This window comes from Ipomoea nil, unplaced genomic scaffold (assembly GCF_001879475.1).
Source record: "Ipomoea nil cultivar Tokyo-kokei standard unplaced genomic scaffold, Asagao_1.1 scaffold1043, whole genome shotgun sequence".
Classification (NCBI taxonomy): domain Eukaryota; kingdom Viridiplantae; phylum Streptophyta; class Magnoliopsida; order Solanales; family Convolvulaceae; genus Ipomoea; species Ipomoea nil.
In genome coordinates, this window is record NW_017617471.1 from 6,543,110 (window position 1) to 6,562,427 (window position 19,318).

General features: G+C 33.6%; 3 protein-coding genes across 4 annotated transcripts; all 3 read right to left on the reverse strand.

Moving 5' to 3' along the window:
* LOC109181879 (uracil phosphoribosyltransferase-like) lies at positions 1 to 3,785 on the reverse strand. The gene is made up of 12 exons (XM_019331833.1): positions 3,621 to 3,785; positions 3,429 to 3,524; positions 3,270 to 3,348; positions 2,541 to 2,599; positions 2,180 to 2,257; positions 1,942 to 2,023; positions 1,546 to 1,594; positions 1,235 to 1,296; positions 623 to 690; positions 393 to 448; positions 257 to 304; positions 1 to 176 (listed from the first exon to the last, which is right to left on the reverse strand). Exons 2-12 carry the CDS (start codon positions 3,504 to 3,506, stop codon positions 125 to 127), a joined length of 711 nt encoding a protein of 236 aa, XP_019187378.1. The 5' UTR covers positions 3,507 to 3,524; positions 3,621 to 3,785; the 3' UTR covers positions 1 to 124.
* Positions 3,786 to 7,709: 3,924 nt separating this feature from the next.
* Positions 7,710 to 12,038, reverse strand: LOC109181877 (aldo-keto reductase family 4 member C9-like). Its single transcript, XM_019331829.1, has 7 exons — positions 11,765 to 12,038; positions 10,648 to 10,698; positions 10,084 to 10,160; positions 9,264 to 9,351; positions 8,663 to 8,938; positions 8,266 to 8,514; positions 7,710 to 8,044 (listed from the first exon to the last, which is right to left on the reverse strand). The coding sequence occupies exons 1-7, from the start codon at positions 11,882 to 11,884 to the stop codon at positions 7,958 to 7,960; spliced, it is 948 nt and encodes a 315-aa protein (XP_019187374.1). The 5' UTR covers positions 11,885 to 12,038; the 3' UTR covers positions 7,710 to 7,957.
* LOC109181878 (aldo-keto reductase family 4 member C9-like) lies at positions 8,209 to 18,984 on the reverse strand. Of its 2 annotated transcripts, none has more exons than XM_019331832.1 (7): positions 18,776 to 18,984; positions 17,715 to 17,765; positions 17,134 to 17,210; positions 16,379 to 16,466; positions 15,733 to 16,008; positions 15,304 to 15,584; positions 8,209 to 8,233 (listed from the first exon to the last, which is right to left on the reverse strand). In XM_019331832.1, exons 1-7 carry the CDS (start codon positions 18,893 to 18,895, stop codon positions 8,224 to 8,226), a joined length of 903 nt encoding a protein of 300 aa, XP_019187377.1. In that variant the 5' UTR covers positions 18,896 to 18,984; the 3' UTR covers positions 8,209 to 8,223. The 2 variants fall into 2 exon arrangements, with proteins under 2 accessions (XP_019187377.1, XP_019187375.1); XM_019331830.1 differs by lacking the exon at positions 8,209 to 8,233 and adding an exon at positions 14,630 to 14,919 and having other exon boundaries at positions 15,336 to 15,584.
* Between the last annotated feature and the right edge of the window lie 334 nt (positions 18,985 to 19,318).

Here is a 19,318-nt window from a genome sequence, read left to right on the forward strand (position 1 = left end):
TGAGTCACCAAACAAAAATGGTTATAAATATGGTCGAACCAAAGCTTGTAAAACTTTGGTCCCCTCGAATAGACTCCACTAGATTCTCTTCCATGCTCCAACATTGTTGGACCTACTGTTTCATTTATGTGCCAAAACTACGGTCCCCTGCGTCTCCAAGCCCCGGGATTATAAACCTAAAAATGTCAATTAAGGTAGTGAAATTAGCAATGATCTGAGCATTTTGTTGTTCAGCAAAGATTTGGGCGAAAATTACCCTTTTTCACTGATTTTGGGGTCAACAGTTCCAGCAAATACATGTAGCCTGAAAATCACAAAAAGAAATAATCACAGCATCTGCATGAATTAAGCTTCATTCTTTAGTAGATTTTGACTCAATAAAAGATTTTTACCCTGGAAACTTCTCGCGGAGCCTTTGAAGAGCTGGAGGAGAAGCAACAGCAGATATCTGAAAGAAGCAATTCACTTAGCTAATTGACAATACAAGTCACTTAAGAGAATAGGAAAAGAATGAGAATAGTATGATATCCAACAGTTGGACATTGCAGAACAGAAGTAGCAGTTTGTAATGAGAATCTGAAATGAAATCCATCACATGCTCAAAAGAATAGAGTGTTTTCACCACTTTAATTTGCTTGTTCTCAACTCCACGTTTCTTTATCAAATCAAGAGCTGCAACTGCTGTACCGCCTAGAAATACATAGAGATACATATGGATTAGTTGCAAACTAGGAGGGTTTACGACTGCAATCATGTATGCACATTGCACACATTTGTTGCCTAGTTGGTCTCATACACAAACTGTTAGATAATGCGTTCTCAACACCAAAGACCTTGTAGTCCAGAGACATAAGCCATTACGCCTAAGACTTATTAGTATGAGATCTCAAGTTCAATCCCCATCCCCTATAATTTGTAAGATGTGTCGTTTGCATCCAGTCCAAACTTTAGGACAGCACATGTTGGGATCAATTAAGGAATTTAAGTATGCTATATTGCTATGTATGCATATGAGAAGAAAGCTCTTCAAGCTAGAAGGTATCTGATTTTGACAGCAAGGATTTAATGCTTAGATTCATACTGTACATCTTTGCCAAGAACACAAATCATAAGACAACATGAATTATTTATTGTGTTTATATGTACGTGTGTATGTATATGCACACACACAAGCCTCAAAGCAAGTATATATTCTCAGAGTCTAGAAGTTACTTCAAAGCAAAAGTATTTCTACCTGTAGCCAGCATAGGATCAACAAGAAAAATGCGAGAACCATCGGGAAATTTGTCAGGTAGCCTGATGGATCCGCATGAAAGACAGTGAGAAACTTATCCAAAAGGTTACTTAAAGCATCCCATGTTCAACTATACTAGTGAGAATCATGTGAGTGATAAGAAGAATATATAAAGTGGAGGCAATGAAGCACAATAATATTCTGTAAGAGAATGAAGGACCACCAACTTGAAAGGGGGAAACAAAGGATGATGATAACAATAACAATAATAAAGAACAGAATGTAATTCCGTCTTTGAGAAGAATGCTTACTTGTTCAAGTATACTGTTGGTTGAAGGGTTTCTTCATTTCTACTGATTCCTTTAATTTGGAATGAAGATAAATATCAACATAGTAATGGTGAACAACACACTTGAGAAATCAAATAATGATAATAAATCACATTTCAAATATAATAATAATAATAATAATAATAATTATTATTATTATTATTATTAATTTATTATTATTATTATTATTATTATTATTATTATTATTATTATTATTATTATTATTATTATTATTATTATTATTATTTCTACCAATGCCATGCATAGAAGTAGTTATAGATGCAGATTACAATTTCATACAGATACCTAATATACTTACTAGACTAGAATATTAGTGACAAAGTTAAATGGAGTACAAGGGTAGTAAATGTCACTTACCCAGATGATAAATTTTTGTAGCAGGCAGAATTGATGATGCATGCTCAGCAAGAGCTAGGCCAGCTCTCAAGATGGGAACAATCTGCAAGTAGGACATAGAAAATTAATTAAACATATAATGAAGGGAAATCAATGTCCGGAGATATTCAGAGACCAATTCTGAAAAGTAGGACATAGAAACAAGAAAAATTGTGCCCAAGTATATATAGCACTGATGCAGAACTTAAAAAATACTAACCACAACAGGTTCACTTGGATCAATAAACTCAACAGAGGCAATGGCCACGGGTGTTTGAATCTCGGCTGTTATGGTTGGCTGGAAATAATGGTGAAAAGTAGTTAAATGAGCATTTCATACAAAAAATGTCTTAGAAGGAGCAGGTGTTACAAAAGCACAATAATAAGGTTAGCTAAACATAACAAACAGTAGAGAGTAGAGACTGAACATCACTAGCAGAGCTAAATTGTAAATTCAAAGTTCAGTTTTTATTCAATTTCATACACTCAGTTCCTGTGTTCATAATTATTATATAATAAATAATCAGATTCAGAAGCAATTGTGGACAAAACATGCATCCCAATGACCCAATGTAACTCACCAACCAATCTCTTGAAGCTTCGTATATTAGCAATCTCCCTAGCTCAGCCATGGCATTCTCTGTAATTACAATTAAAAGTAAACAAACACACAGTTGAAAAGAACAACCCCTATGCCTGATGTGTAAAATAACATAGCAAGAGCAAAAAACCACTGATAGATGATGTAGTGAGGTAAGGTATACAGAGGTTAACGACAGCCTAATGCATCCAAAACAAGAGGCATTATGAATACAAAGAATTTTTTGTTTTTTCCATTTGTCAGACATTACTAACCTATTGCAGCTACAACAGAACAAATTAATAACAATTATGATGTAAGCAATCTCATATTAGATCACAACATGATATGCAAAAACTAAATCAAACAAACTAGAAGATGAATGCCTGCAATTCTATATTTCTATTCAGGGAGCCAATCATGTCATTTCCACCAACTGAAGTCCAGCCAAGTCAAATACACTATAAGGTTGTCCATTTTTGAATCAGCACACCACAAGAAATATAAAATAAATGTGAACAAATAAATTGAATGCCTACTCATATTAGTTTATATAATTATTCATACTGCATCCATAATTGATTATCAGCAACCTACGAAGAAATGCATACAAATAGATAAAGAAGAACTCAGCATATCTTACTTTCAGCATCAAAACTAAACAGCAAAATCCAACGAAATATCTAGAAACAAGTAGAACTGTAATCGATTAAGCGAAAGCTTCACGTACTGAATATCGGACAAGGAGTCTGCTCATTCCGGAGAACCGAAATCCAGTGTTTTATCAAAGCGTGCGGTGGAACAATCGCCTAACGAAGTAAACAAAGTCAATCCCATTAAGATCAATCAATACTAATCTCCCATTTCAGCCAAACACGGCGTAACTCACCAGCATTTGATCTTCAGACATCACTCCCCTCTCCGTCGTCGTTTCGCACCTCAACGCCGCCCCTTCCCCGCCGGCCATCCGAATACAAACTTCCGTCTAATATATATAAGCAAAATCAATCAATTCAAATACCAGGAGCAAGGTAATTCGTCATTTTATGCGTGCGTTACATATATATTAGTAAAGTTTTACCGCGGTTAAAGTTGAGGCAAGGATTCAGTGAGGGGAGGAGTTGGTGATAGCGTGCGGAGGAGAGAGGAGAGACGGCGGTGATTGAGGTTGGAGCGTTATAAAGACGGCAATGAAACGCCATTAAAGAAAGTGTATCGAACCTTGGATATTGATTGGCGGATTATATGAGTGACAAATAAGGACATGTCACTGCGATATGCAAAAAAAAAGGATTATATAACTCATTTATAAATCTCAATCCAGATTATATTCTTCATTTATATTCAGTTTTGGTTAATATTTCTTTTTATATACTATATATAAAATAAAATTTTTAAATTCATATTATTCTTTTTATATTTCTCATTATTATTATTGTGCGCATGCATACATAATATCTTTTTTTTTTTAATATTCTTCAATGGTAATAATGTGTATATACATTATAATATTATATATATATATATATATATATATATATATATATATATATTAAAGTACGTAATATAAGAAATAAATTTGATGACAAACACTTTGTGCCCAGATGACACGTTATGAGATTAAATTACAATGTAATAGAATCAGTAACTTTATTAAAATTTTAATCTTTCTACCATTAATCCTTCTGTCATCTTACCTTTAGTTAAGCAGCGTCAAAACAAGGCTAAAATCATCATTTCATTGTTTAGGTTCCTTTTTCCACTTCGTTCCCCTCTTCAATTGATCAGAATGTTCTACACGGAAAGAATTGATAGAGAACATGGTTTAAACTGAAAACCATTTCCAATCAAATATACCAAACTAATTGTGTGGTAAATTGAGATTAGTATTTGACATCCTCTTAATTACAGCTTTGCCTACTGTAGTTATTACTAATTGGCATTGTTAATTACTTGTTATTAAGTTTATGAGCTAATCTCGTTTATTACCTTTCATAATAATAATTATTTCTTGGTAATCTTTTATGTTTGGAAAGATTGCATATTTGGTGATTATTGATAATGATAATTAAGTCATACTAATAAATTGTTATGTATCAATGGGAGCGACATTGACGGGTCAGATCAACTCTTTGTCGCCAAAGATGGAAAGAATTTTGAAGGCTTTGTTTGTGAGTTGATCTTCATTGACGCTATGGAGAGATGCGATTTGCATCATTAAGGTAAGTTGTTAATTATCCTTTATTGTTATTATTAGTAATTAGTACTACACTTTATAGTTAACCATTATATTTTGGACTAGTCATATTTTATCTTTATATAACCGTCGCGACGTCGAGTTGCTGGCTATTTTTGTTAAGAGTTTTGTAATTCCCAAGAAAGAATGCTTGTTTAGAATACAAGACAACTATTTATACATAGAAAAATATGTGTATTCCTCTTAGAATTGGTGATTGAGTGGGTGAAATATGATTCTTGATCAAATCTATTGCATTTGTAGCTTTCCCCTCTTAACGCCTAGGCCTTAAGCTTGCTAGATGTTATCCACCATATGCTACCCAACAAATTATTGTGTGGACCACGGTCCAAAACGACGTTGTTTTAATGTTAACAAAATGCTTTGCTCTATGTGCGTGTTAGAATAGTGAACATTATGGGGTAAGATAATGTATTTTATGAGTTAGAATAATGTACTTTATGTGTTAAAATAATATATTTTATGAAGTAAAATAATTTTTTTTGAAAGAAAAGTAAAATAATTTATTTTATGTGTTTTTGAACCGTAATCCACACAGCCGTGTGGACCACGGTCCACGCAATAATGATTGGGTGAGACATCATTATATCGAGTTCTATTGAATGTTTGGGTCACCTTTGTTTGTTGGTATTATTTGTTTTAGATTATCTTTTAGTAAAAGAATTTTATCATATTTTTTTTTTGAAAGGAATTTTATCATATTATTTTAATAGTACATGTTTAAAAAAAAAGTATTATTGCATATTGATAATATATATTTGTAATAATACTTTTGTAAGAAGTTTTTTCAAAATCAAGCATTTGTCGTAAACATATTATAGTAAGTTCAAAGAAAATGATTTGTCATATTCGAAAAGGGTCACAAACATGCATCACATGCATCAATTATATATAGTTATATACCTGTTTAATTCATCATATCATATACCAAATCAATGATTTATTTTTATAATTTTGAACATTAAACTTAAGGGTCGTCATTATCATTCTTATTTAAGGTAAACCACAAGATGTACGGATGTACCTCAACTAATTAACTTGCATGTTTTCAAATACCTATACACTAATACTCACAACAAAGTTAAAATAAATTTATTTTCACACGAAAATTAAAATAAATAAATACTTTGTGCAATTTTTAAATATGAAATAATTAATATAAAATAAAAACAATTATTTTTAATATAATCAAAATAAATATTTTTAACTTGTAATAAAAGTAGTACGTGGTAAATATGAGTATTGTTGTAGATAGTTATAATCGAAAATAAAAATGATGTTATAATAATTTTTATATTAAAATAAATTAAGTCTTCTTAATGTGATATTAGTGAATCAGTAAAGCTTAACTTATTTTTTGTTAAAAATGACATAATTATAATAAGATTACTGACGTTGTTATTTTGAGTATTATACTTCCCATTTTATACATATATACCCAGTTTGCTTAACACCTCTTAGCTATTTTCAATTAAAAATCTTATCAAATTTCTAATTAAAATTTTCTACGTAAACAATACTATTCAAAGTTCATAACGTTGTAAGGTACAAACCAGTCGGACGGGGATGAAAACAAAATTTGAGGACACAGGGAGTGGGGAGAAGAGCCAAATGGCAGTAACGCAATTGTTATACCATAAACTAGGATCTACTATGCATTATATTATTGCAGTTGTTATAACATGGATCAGGGTCACTAAGGTGGATCCTTGTCCTAAATTGTGTATTTTTAGTATTGAAATTATGAACATTTAGAATATAAATTGTGTTACCAAGACTATGTGGTCTAATGGTACCCGGGTTGGACTACCATTTGGAAGGTTACGAGTTCGAGCCTCAGTTCTTTGTGTTTCAGTAGGTTGAGAAAGTATATGAACAGATACTACAATATGTAATAGGGCCAGTAACATTCAAAAAAAAAAAAGAATATAAATTGTGTTATTAAGTTTGAGAATTTGTGAAAATAAAGGTCACAAATTGTGAGCTTTACTGTGAACATTTAGTATGTAAATTGTGTATCTTTGGACTCGAATCCATCTTCCAAGTTTGAGAATTTGTGAAAATAAAGGTCACAAATTGTGAGCTTTACTGTGAACATTTAGTATGTAAATTGTGTATCTTTGGACTCGAATCCATCTTCCACATAATAATTTGCCGCATTATTGACCTTGATTTAAAAATTATATGTCTTCATTAACATATTACGTACTTTCAATAAATAAACTGTGTCTGAAAATAAATTAAAGACACATAATATGTTAATTACAGACACATAATATATTTGTAATTAACATATTATGTCTTCAATTTATTTACATAGACATATTATATTTAATATACACATAATAAATTAATTACAAACATATAATTTAAAAGTAATTTTGAACCAAGATCGTGCATTTTTGCCAGTCATAAAATTACTATCCACATGTTAATTTCACCGAAGCTTTTTGGCCATTCAAAGTAAACAAACTGACCAAAATAGTTAGGAAATTGGTTAATTTCATCAAAGCTTTTTGGCCATTCAAAGAAAATGATCAAAAAATTAGGAAGTTGGTTACAAATACCTATATATTCTTCCCAAAAATTTTAAATCATATTACTTGTACCAAGATTTATAGAAGTTAGTTTCAAATATTCAATTTTATGCTATTCCCAAATTTTTTGAATCCAGTTGCCCTTCACTTGCAAATTACAATGTCCCACGCTGCTAGTATTGGGCAACACAGCAGGCATTGCTTTGGCAAGGAAAATTGCACTTAAAGAACACAAGTTTTGTTTTTTTACACGAAAACAATGGTAAGACCCTGGCAATCGTTGCAAATTAACTATAGGGCCTAGATACACATACATTATATTGTGACTATGTTTTGTTGATAACCCTGGCCCCTCCTACTCTTCATTCTAAGAATAAATAGAAGATATAAAATGCATTGGCAAGTGGCAATGCCAAACAATGAAGTGTCCAAAGCAAAAGTGAAACATTGTTTAAAAGCATAATATCTTGAGAGGAATCTCGATACATTAGGCTCTACAGCCCTAGCCATTAACAGAAAGGAGAAAAACCACTTATTATAAGATGATAACTAGTAAGACTGGCGACCAACAATACTTTGCTGTTTCATAATTTGCAAATGTCCGATCAGCTGTAATTATTAAGCTTAGATTTCACCATCCCACAGATCTTCAACAGTTTTGTATGAGCCGTAAGTGTCACTCACAAATGATGTGCCTCTAATCAGCCTTGCCTGCAAAGTTAATAAACAGCATTCATCATATTCTAATATATATGCATTCTATTATATTTTTAATGGCTTATATATGATCCATATGGAAATTTGACATTGAAAATACCAAATACTTTTCTGCATGCTATAAACAAATAATAATTCCTCCTTTGAAAAGCCAATTCGCACAAGGATATGTATTATTTTAATGTATTAAGACAAAGAATTAAGAAAACACTTGCCTGCTCAATTTCAGAGAACTTGGCCATCAAGTCATCAGGTATAGACCAGTCAAAGACCTCAAAGTTCTGTTTGATACGTCCTTCATTTGTACTTTTTGGAAGTACACTGTTTCCCATCTGCAAGCCCCAGCGAAGACAAACCTGGGCAGGGGTCTTACCCAATTTCTCAGCAACAGAAAGCACAACAGGCTGATTAAGTACATTACTCTTGAGCCATGTAGTGCCCGGAGAACCCAATGGTGAATATGCCTGAAAGAAAAATGTAACAAGCAAAGTTTGGAACAATTACAATACATTAATCACCATTATGATCAACTGAAATGATGAAGTAAACTGTTTTCCCTTGAACAAACCACTGAAGACCTTTGTGTAAGAAATATTTGAATAGTAAACTCACAGAGAGGTGAACTCCTTTGGATTTACAGAACTCTCGCAGTTTGGCTTGCTGCCATGAAGGGTGGCATTCAACCTGGTTAACAGCAGGAGGAACACGAGCAACTTCCAAAAGATCCCCCAGCTTCTTTGTTGAGAAATTACTCACCCCAATAGCTCGGGCCTTACCAGAATCGTATAGTGCCTCCATTGCTTTCCATGTAGCAGGTATATTTGCTGGAATAAGGTTTTCAGGTGCAAAGCCTACGGAATCCTTCTTCATCGGGACAGGCCAATGGATCTTTAAAAAGTAATAAAATTAGCAATTAGAGAGAGCGAGTGAGAGAAAGAAGCAAGATCTGTAGTGAGCACATGAAATAATAAAAAAGAACATATTCATTATGCTCGGACTTTTACCCTGCAGCAATTTTCATGCAGGAATTTAGATTGCCATGCAAAAATTCTTTTGCATGCCTAAATATTCTAGAGTATCATTGAGTTTCTAATGAAACTTCAATATATATAAATTTCAGAAAGATAAAAATAATACAAGAAAAATTAAACTAACTGAAGCTTGTGAATGCCACAAAGGTGAAGGAAATTGAAAATATCTGTGGAGTACATACAAGGTACAAATCAATGTAATCAAGTTGCAAGTCTTGCAGAGTTTTGTTTAGTGCCACTGGTACATCTTCTGGTGCATGATCCCTACCCCTGCAAAACATATCAGATTGTCATCCTACTTTGTCAATCACATATAAGATGAACTAGTATCACGGTTTAATATAAACATCTCAAGAATTCCCCTTAGTCTAATAAAAAGAATATTACAATATTGAAAAAGAAATTAAAAAAAAAAAAATGAAAGAAGAAAGGAAAAGAAAGGACAAAAGGGGGGTGGGGGTGGGGGTTGGTGTTAAAGTGCAGAATCCCTCTATTTATGCGGTATCTTCATTGGCTATTTTATATGCCAGATATCAATGCATCAAGAACAAGCGAAGTCATCTTAAATATTGTTATGATAGAGACACATCATGAGTGTATGGTATGTACATGCATAAATGAGGGTAAGAAAAATGAAAAACCAAACAAGCAGAGTCCAACAGCACCAGAACTGCAACACCAAATGTTATGGAAATTATAAGCACCGCAATTAAAATGGTCATAATCCTCTATGGTAAGTACTAGCCTAAGTAGAAAACATGTTATTTAATGCATGTGATCTTGATGCTTTATTCATTACTTCATCTAATATAATAATTTGGACAATTAAGTTCTAAGAATATTAAGATCTGTCAGTGTGTGGTCCACAGCTTCCCACAGTGACTGGGAAGAAGGGATATCTTAGATATTATAGTTCTTGAATGGGCTACAAGCAAGCAATGCCAAAAAAAAAAAAAAAAAAAAAAAAAAAAAGCTTTCTAATTGTATGCTCCAATATAATACCAGAGTTTGGAGGTAATGAACAAATCCTCCCTCTTAACCACGCCATCTGCAAACAGCTTCTTCAGAACTTCACCAATCTAGATATAATTAAACAAAATAAGTTCCAGAAACATATGAAAATAAATATTTAGCTCATATTCAATGCCCAACTAATTCAAAATCGAAGATGGCATAAGATAACCACAAAATAAAATCAACATCCTTCTGTACTAATGAGATCTTTAATTGTTCAAACTTCAAATGTACTCCCCAGTTTGACATATTAAAAGTACAAATAAAGTTCAGGATATTAACATATTTTTAGAGCTCATATGTTAGGAATAACACTTCACATGACCACAACTTCCAATTAGAATGATTAAATAACCCTTTTTGGCTAGAACAACAAACACTAGTCGAGTAATTCAAAGCTAATGGCAAGGTGATAAACTTCTATAGGCCTTTAACAAAAATCAGTGATAGAAGATGAAAGTTTACTAATAAGTACAAGCAAATACCCCAAAGAGTATTAAATATCAAATTATTCACAAGTGATGTTAAGGACAATAGTGAACACAAAAATACCTCTTTCTCATTGTTATAAGCTCGGGCACCATCAATGTGACGATATCCAACCTGCAAACGAAGGGGATGTGATTGGTTGGCAATACCATCAAATTATTAAAGCTCCAATTGCTCAAGAAAGTTCTGGGAAAGACCATTTCTCACTTCCCTAAAGCATAGGGAAATTGGAAAAGCATGACAATGTTTTTCATTTTAGCATCAGCATAAGTAAATATACGTTTACTCATTGGTGTCTTTACAAGTACGTTTTCTTGAAATATGGCTAGATGCACATTTTTTCAGCTTACCAGAATAAAATAAAGCCATTTTCACAGGTTGTAAAAGACTTCTATTACAGATCATAAGACAACAACATTTGTATAATCTCTTTAAACATGAACTAACAATGATGCTGTAGCCTGTAGAAAACTGTTTATTTTTAGGAAATGAAATGATATCTAACACCGAAAGTTCTAGCTTGAACATTTCTAAAGGACAGCAATATTTCTATGATTTATTGCAAACAAAGACAAATGAACAATTTTCTAAAGTATCATTGTCTTTGTTTGCAATAAAAAGATCATAGAAAAATATTGAAATGATTTCCAACACGGAAAGTTCTAGCTTGATCATTCCTGTAGGAAGGCTGACACCCGTATTTACGGCAAACTAACAAAATGATACTTCAGAAATTTGTTCATTTTTAGAAAATGATATGAAACGATTTCCAACACGAAAAGCTCTAGCTGGATCACTAACCACCGCCATTTAAATTACCTCAAAAACATTATGAAAATTTGATTCCACTTGAAAAATATTACGAAATTAACTATTATTTTTTAAATCACCGACAAAATCTCATTAAGCGGCTGTTTTTTAATAGAATCCAGTGAATTCCATACGCACAAACTAGTGAACTACACAGGTGTGTTTGTCAAACCTGAACAAAATCCGTCTGATTAATTTGATTTTTTTAAAATTAAAACTCACTAGAACCGGAAACTAAACAAAAAATACTGTATTTAAAAAAAGCATTCAAATTCTAATAAAAACAAAATGATTCGTAAATTGATAATACAAACATGCATAGAACGATGGATGAAATCGCAGTTATGGAGAAGGAGAACAAGAGAGATACCTTGATAGCGGCCTCAACGGCTTGACCGACGACACCGGGCTCAGCCTGCCACGTCCCTAAGCCCACCGACGGAATCTTTGCTCCGGTATTCAACACAAAGCACTTAACTGCGCCCGCCATTGCTACGCACAGCCGGAAAAGAGATGAAGTGTGAACACACAAAATAAAAATGCGGCACGGAAGCTGAGAACTGAACTCGTGAAGTGAGGACTGAGGACAGAGCGAGGGAAAATACTACACGGACTTCTTACTCCCAATTTATGGTGCTTCGTGGACTACTGTACTAAATGGAACCGCTGGTTGGGATTGGAATCGGAGGGCGGAGAAGCTTGCAGGCCAAACTCGAAGTCTGAGTGGGACCATCGTACTGCCGGCTGATTTAGAAAGTGTCGTTGGAAATGGACACGTGGGCCCAAAGCACCTCATTTATTTTTTTTTTTGGTGGGGAAAGCACCGCCTTTATTGTTTTCTTTTTCGGACAATCGGACTTCTTTAGAAATAAATACTCGGTAATAGAGATTACAAAAAATTTTACCCTATTTTCATTTTTTAAAAATTATGAGCTAATACCTCAAATAGTCCTAAACTATAATAATTTTTCTTAATTTCGTCCTAAATAATTTTGGTGACATAATGTAGGTAAATTATTATGTTGACCATAATCCACAAAATTGTATAAACCATAAATATCAGGTATATTTTTAATATATTAAAAGTACATTATTTTTGTACTGAAGGTACATTATATAAAATAATGTTCCCTTAGTATATTAAAAATGTACTTTCAAAAAATGTATCTTACGTACAAAAATAATGTACCCTTAGTATATTAAAAATGTACATTTTATTTATGGTTCACACAACAATTGTGTGGACCATGGTCCATACATTAATGATTGCATAATGTAGTCTCAGAATTTTGTATTTTTGCTCAATTTAGTCATCCGTTTGTTATTTCGTCCATTTGGCGTTAAATAGAAGGATAATTCAGTAATTTCAATATTGACATCTCTTTACTCATAGATCTGTGAATTGCGAAGTCCCTCTTTCTTTTACGAATTACTCCCAAACCTGCGAATATAAAACTTCCCATGGCAAAGATATCTGGCCTTCTAGTTGATTATCTCACATTTGGATTGCAGATTTAGGAGAGCAAAAACCTAATTTGAAAAAATATGTGCACAGATTGCTAAAATGAATCCCAAATTGCTTTAAATTGGAGTGCAAAACCTAAATTTCTAATTTTGCCCTTCATTTTAGCATCAACTTAACGCTAAAGCTACTGGAAGACCATTCTAGCTTAAAATTCAAAAGGCGGAGAACCACTTTGGGGAAATTAAAAGTCAATGGACCAATTTGAGAAAAGGTCATAGTCGGAGGATCATTTTGAGAATTAACTCGAAATTAGAGAGAAAACATATATTAGATGTTAAAAAATAAGAGACCCAATGAAGCTGGGTAGAAATAGATATTCATTCCATCAAACGGTTTCAAATGAAGCTGGTAGATGCGAGGTTAATTCTTGAAGAAAAATACAGTGAGATGAGTAATCTGATATCGGCTCTTGAGACTTTTCTGAAATCAAGAAATGTAACTGCTAATACGATGAGATCGATGAAGCTAAAATGATCAAGCGAGCTATTGACACTCTAAAAAATCACGAGACACCAAAATTTTTCCCCGTCTTTCATCTTTCAAATGACAATTATGCAGTCTCTGAGGGCCCTGAAACCAGTAGAGCAAAAGAGATGGGGATCAATTACTACCTTGCTAACAGTCCGAGCCATGCATCTGGAATCCACAACGTCAATCCATCTGTACATGACATGCACTAGTAAGGTTTGTCCTTGAAATTTTGAGCTAGGTGGGAGCAGGAAAGACCCATAATTTTGAGCTAGGTGGGAGCTAGGTTTACCCTTCTTCTTAACGTCTAACTAACTCTAGGTTCACGGAAGGGCTAATGGTGGAACGATTTGATAGTCAATGATTTAATTCGTCCAAATTAAAAGATGAGGGCCAAATTTGAAAAATCACTATAGTCAGAGGACCATTGTTAGAAGAGTTATACAACATGTACTCCATAAACTTACTCCCTAAATTTTAGGCTGATGTGGCGGATTCTGATAAGTTATTTGTTCATATGGATCTCAATACAAATGTCTACATCAATATTTTGAGAGTAAATGTAGCATTTTCCTTGCTGGGATTAATTCTTGTTTCTTTTGATGTAAGTTTCTGATGTGGCGGATTCTAATAAATTATTTTTTCATATGGATTCCATTTTGTGTGTGAGAATACAAATTGAGAGTAAATGTAGCATTTCCTTGCTTGGGATTAATTCTTGTTTCTTTTAATGTGACTTACATTCACTAGGTATTCATAAATTGATTTGACCTGCCATGTAAAGGGTAGTGGATTGTAGCATTACTTTTCTTTTTATTCATCCTTCACTCACAAATTTAAAATCCCCACCCACTAAGACTCAAACCAATGACCTCCCATTTAGAATAGTTACTTTATGTCATTAGACCACAAGATAATTGACTCCAATTCACCCCTTTAAAATAACTAAAGTCATGTTAAAAACCGTATTGTCAACATAGGTTAATTATTTTGATATATCTTAAATTATGTTAAATTACTGGAATGATCTATCTATTAAATGCACTATACTAAAAAAATCACTTTAGTTTTAAATTTTTAATGTTGTCAAACAATATTTGTAAATATTTTAGTTACATAAATGATGTAGCTCACTTCATACAATAGGGTGATTGCTCGATTCCCACGACGATTTGAATTTAAGTTTGTGTGCAAAAATGGATACTTTGCTATTGAGTATCAAAACCATGTTGGTTCGATTTATCCAAAGCAAAAGTGACATTTTTTAAAAGCATAATATCTTGAGAGGAATCTCGATACATTAGGCTCTACACTTCTACAGCCCTAGCCATTAACAGAAAGGAGAAAAACCACTTATTATGGGATGATCACAAGTAAGACAGGCGATCAACAATACTTTCCTGTCTGCTAATTTGCAAATGTCCGATCAGCTGTAATTATTAAGCTTAGATTTCACCATCCCACAGCTCTTCAATAGTTTTGTATGAGCCGTAAGACTCACTCACAAATGATGTGCCTCTAAGCAGCCTTGCCTGCAAAGATTTATAAACTCCATACATCATATTCTAATATATATGCATTCTATTAAATTTTTAATGCCTCATTTATGATTCATATGCAAATTTGACATTGGAAATACCAAATACTTTTCTGCATGCTATAAACAAATAATAATTCCTCCTTTTCGCACAATGGGGGTGGTGCTCAGGGGAGGGAGAGCAGGCACCACAATACAAAAAACAAAATGAAAGATACCTTTACAATAACTTCTGCATGGATGCAAGATTTTAGATCATCCATTTAAAACAGTAGGGCAAAGAGCATAGAACATACTATACTTCAATCAAGTTTCCTTTTGTTTTGTGTGTTGAAGAAGTAAATAATCAATTAAAATAAAGGAAATGTATTATCTTAATGTATTAAGACAAAGAATTAAGAAAACACTTGCCTGCTCAATTTCAGAGAACTTGGCCATCAAGTCATCAGGTATAGACCAGTCAAAGACGTCAAAGTTCTGTTTGATACGTCCTTCATTTGTACTCTTTGGAAGTACACTGTTTCCCATCTGCAAGCCCCAGCGAAGACAAACCTGGGCAGGGGTCTTACCCGATTTCTCAGCAACCGAAAGCACAACAGGCAGATTAAGTACATTACCCTTGAGCCATGTAGTGCCCGGAGAACCCAATGGTGAATATGCCTGAAAGAAAAATGTAATAAGCAAAGTTTGGAACAATTACAATACATTAATCACCATTATGATCAACTGAAATGATGAAGTAAACTGTTTTCCCTTGAACAAACCACTGAAGACCTTTGTGTAAGAAATATTTGAATAGTAAACTCACAGAGAGGTGAACTCCTTTGGATTTACAGAACTCTCGTAGTTTGGCTTGCTGCCATGAAGGATGGCATTCAACCTGGTTAACAGCAGGAGGAACACGAGCAACTTCCAAAAGATCCCCCAGCTTCTTTGTCGAGAAATTACTCACCCCAATAGCTCGGGCCTTACCAGAATCATATAGTGCCTCCATTGCTTTCCATGTAGCAGGTATATTTGCTGGAATAAGGTTTTCAGGTGCAAAGCCTACAGAATCCTTCTTCATCGGGACAGGCCAATGGATCTTTAAAAAGTAATAAAATTAGCAATTAGAGAGAGCGAGTGAGAGAAAGAAGCAAGATCTGTAGTGAGCACATGAAATAATAAAACAGAACATATTCATTATACTCGGACTTTTACCCTGCGGCAATTTTCATGCAGGAATTTAGATTGCCATGCAAATAACTAATCCTATTATAAAAATTCTTTTGCAGCCTAAATATTCTAGAGTATCATTGAGTTTCTATTTCAGAAAATAACCCAATGACAACTATTGAAACTTCAATATATAGCAATTTCAGAAAGATAAAAATAATACAAGAAAAATTAAACTAACTGAAGCTTGTGAATGCCACAAAGGTGAAGGAAACTGAAAAAATCTGTGGAGTACATACAAGGTACAAATCAATGTAATCAAGTTGCAAGTCTTTCAGAGTTTGGTTTAGTGCCACTGGTACATCTTCTGGTGCATGATCCGTACACCTGCAAAACATATCAGATTGTCATCCTACTTTTTCAATCACATATACGATGAACTAGTATCGGGGTTTAATATAAAACATCACTTCCTGAAAGTTCCTAGAAAGGGAAAAAAGAAGAAAGGACAAAGGGGGGGGGGGGGTGGGGGGGGTGGGGGGGGTGGTTAAAGTGCAGAATCCCTCTATTTATTGGGTAACTTCATTGGCCATTTAAGATGCCAGAGAACAATGCATCAAGAACAAGCAAAGTCATCTTAATATTGTTATGATAGAGACACATCATGAGTGTATGGTAATGGTATGTACATGCATAAATGAGGGAAAGAAAAATGAACAACCAAACAAGCAGAGTCCAACAGTATCAAGAACTGCAACACCAAATGTTATTGAAATTATAAGCACCACAATTACAATGGTCATAAGCCTCTTTGTAAGTACTACCCTATGTAGAAAACATGTTAGGTGATCTTGATGCTTTCTTCATTACTTCATCTAATATAATACTTTGGACAATTAAGTTCTAAGAATATTAAGATATGTCAGTGTGTGCTCCACAGCTTCCCACAGTGACTGGGAAGAAGGGATATCTTAGATATTATAGTTCTTGAATGGGCTACAAGCAAGCAATGCCAAAAAATAAAGCTTTCTAATTGTATGCTCCAATATAATACCAGAGTTTGGAGGTAATGAACAAATCCTCCCTCTTAACCACGCCATCTGCAAACAGCTTCTTCAGAACTTCACCAATCTAGATATAATTAAACAAAATAAGTTCCAGAAACATATGAAAAAAAAAAAATATTTAGCTCATATTCAATGCCCAACTAATTCAAAACCGAAGATGGCATAAGAGATCCACAAAATAAAATCAACATCCTTCTGAAACTAATGAGATCTTTAATTGTTCAAATGTATTCCCCAGTTTGACATATTAAAAGTACAAATAAAGTTCAGGATATTAAGTTATTTTTAGAGCTCATATGTTAGGAATAACACTTCACATGACCACAAATTCCAATTAGAATGATTAAATAACCCTTTTGGCTAGAACAACAAACACTAGTCGAGTCATTCAAAGCTAATGGCAAGATGATAAACTTCTATAGGCCTTTAATAAATATCAGTGATAAAAGATGAAAGTTTAATATTTTTAAAGTTTCACAACTAATCAGTACAAGCAAATACCCCAAAGAGTATTAAATATCAAATTATTCACAAGTGATGTTAAGGACAATAGTGAACACAAAAATACCTCTTTCTCATTTCCATAACGTCGGGCACAATCAATGTGACGATATCCAACCTGCAAACGAAGGGGATGTGATTGGTCGGCAATACCATCAAATTATTAAAGCTCCAATTGCTCAAAAAAGTTCTGGGGAAGATCATTTCTCACTTCCCTAAAGCATAGGGAAATTGGAAAAGCATGACAATGTTTTTCTTTTTAGCATCAGCATAAGTAAATATATGTTTACTCATGGTGTCTCTACAAGTACCCTTTCTTGAATATGGCTAGATGCACATTTTTTCAGCTTTACCAGAATAAAATAAAGCCACTTCCACAGGTTGTAAAAGACTTCTATTACAGATCATAAGACAACAACATTTGTATAATCTTTAAACATGAACTAACAATGATGCTGTAGCCTGTAGGAAACTGTTTATTTTTAGGAAATGAAATGATATCTAACACCGAAAGTTCTAGCTTGAACATTTCTAAAGGACAGCAATATTTCTATGATCTTTTTATTGCAAATAAAGACAATGATACTTTAGAAAATTGTTCATTTTCAGAAAAAAAAAAAAAAAAATTGAAATGATTGCTTGATCATTTCTGTAGGAAAGCTGACACTTGTATTTACGGCAAACTAACAAAATGATACTTCAGAAATTTGTTCATTTTTAGAAAATGATATGAAACGATTTCCAACACGAAAAGCTCTAGCAGGATCACTAACCACCGCCATTTAAATTACCTCAAAAACAATATGTCAATATCTCATTAAGCGGCTGTTTTTTTTTAATAGAATCCAGTGAATTCCATACGCTCAAACTAGTGAACTACACAGGTGTTTTTGTCAAACCTGAACAAAATCCGTCATGATTAATTTGATTTTTTAAAATTAAAACTCACTAGAACCGGGAACTAAACAAAAAATATTGTATTTAAAAAAACATTCAAATTCTAATGGGAAGAACATAACTAAACAAAAAAAAAAAAAAAAAAAAAAAAAACAATATGATTCGTAATACAAACATGCATAGAACGATGGATGAAATCGCAGTTATGGAGAAGGAGAAGAAGAGAGATACCTTGATAGCGGCCTCAACGGCTTGACCGACGACACCGGGCTCAGCCTGCCACGTCCCTAAGCCCACCGACGGAATCTTTGCTCCGGTATTCAACACAAAGCACTTAACTGCGCCCGCCATTGCTACGCACAGCCGGAAAAGAGATGAAGTGTGATCACACAAAATAAAAATGCAGCACGGAAGCTGAAAACTGAACTCGTGAAGTGAGGAGTGAGGAGTCTTATAAAACAGAGCGAGAGAGGTGCAGTTTCGTTACGAATTTGTTGAGTTTTATGGTGCTTCGTGGACTACTGTACTTTATATGGAACCGCTGGTTGGGATCGGAATCGGAATCGGAATCGGAGGGCTGAGAAGCTTGCAGGTCAAACTCGAAGTCTGAGTGGGACCATCGTGCTGGCTGATTTGGAAAGTGTCGTTGGAAATGGACACGTGGGCCCAAAGCACCTCATTTATTGTTTTCTCTTTTAGAAAATACTACATGTATTCCTATTTTCTATTCTTAACTTTTATTTTTACACACAAAATTTTGTTGTAAATACTTAT

What these genes read in the sequence shown, in the direction of transcription:
- LOC109181878 (XM_019331830.1), bottom strand. Translation starts at nt 18,895, where the DNA reads ATGGCGGGCGCAGTTAAGTGCTTTGTGTTGAATACCGGAGCAAAGATT. An exon ending in TTCATTACCTCCAAACTCTG is followed by an intron (nt 16,467 to 17,133) that starts GTATTATATTGG and finishes TATGTTTTGCAG; the next exon opens with GTGTACGGATCATGCACCAG. An exon ending in CCAAAGGAGTTCACCTCTCT is followed by an intron (nt 15,585 to 15,732) that starts GTGAGTTTACTA and finishes TTTTTCTTTCAG; the next exon opens with GCATATTCACCATTGGGTTC.
- LOC109181877 (XM_019331829.1), bottom strand. Translation starts at nt 11,884, where the DNA reads ATGGCGGGCGCAGTTAAGTGCTTTGTGTTGAATACCGGAGCAAAGATT. An exon ending in CTTATAACAATGAGAAAGAG is followed by an intron (nt 10,161 to 10,647) that starts GTATTTTTGTGT and finishes AATTATATCTAG; the next exon opens with ATTGGTGAAGTTCTGAAGAA. An exon ending in AGTTCTCTGAAATTGAGCAG is followed by an intron (nt 8,045 to 8,265) that starts GCAAGTGTTTTC and finishes TTAACTTTGCAG; the next exon opens with GCAAGGCTGATTAGAGGCAC.
- LOC109181879 (XM_019331833.1), bottom strand. Translation starts at nt 3,506, where the DNA reads ATGGCCGGCGGGGAAGGGGCGGCGTTGAGGTGCGAAACGACGACGGAG. An exon ending in CCAACAGTATACTTGAACAA is followed by an intron (nt 1,297 to 1,545) that starts GTAAGCATTCTT and finishes CGGATCCATCAG; the next exon opens with GCTACCTGACAAATTTCCCG. An exon ending in AGAACAAGCAAATTAAAGTG is followed by an intron (nt 449 to 622) that starts GTGAAAACACTC and finishes TGCTTCTTTCAG; the next exon opens with ATATCTGCTGTTGCTTCTCC.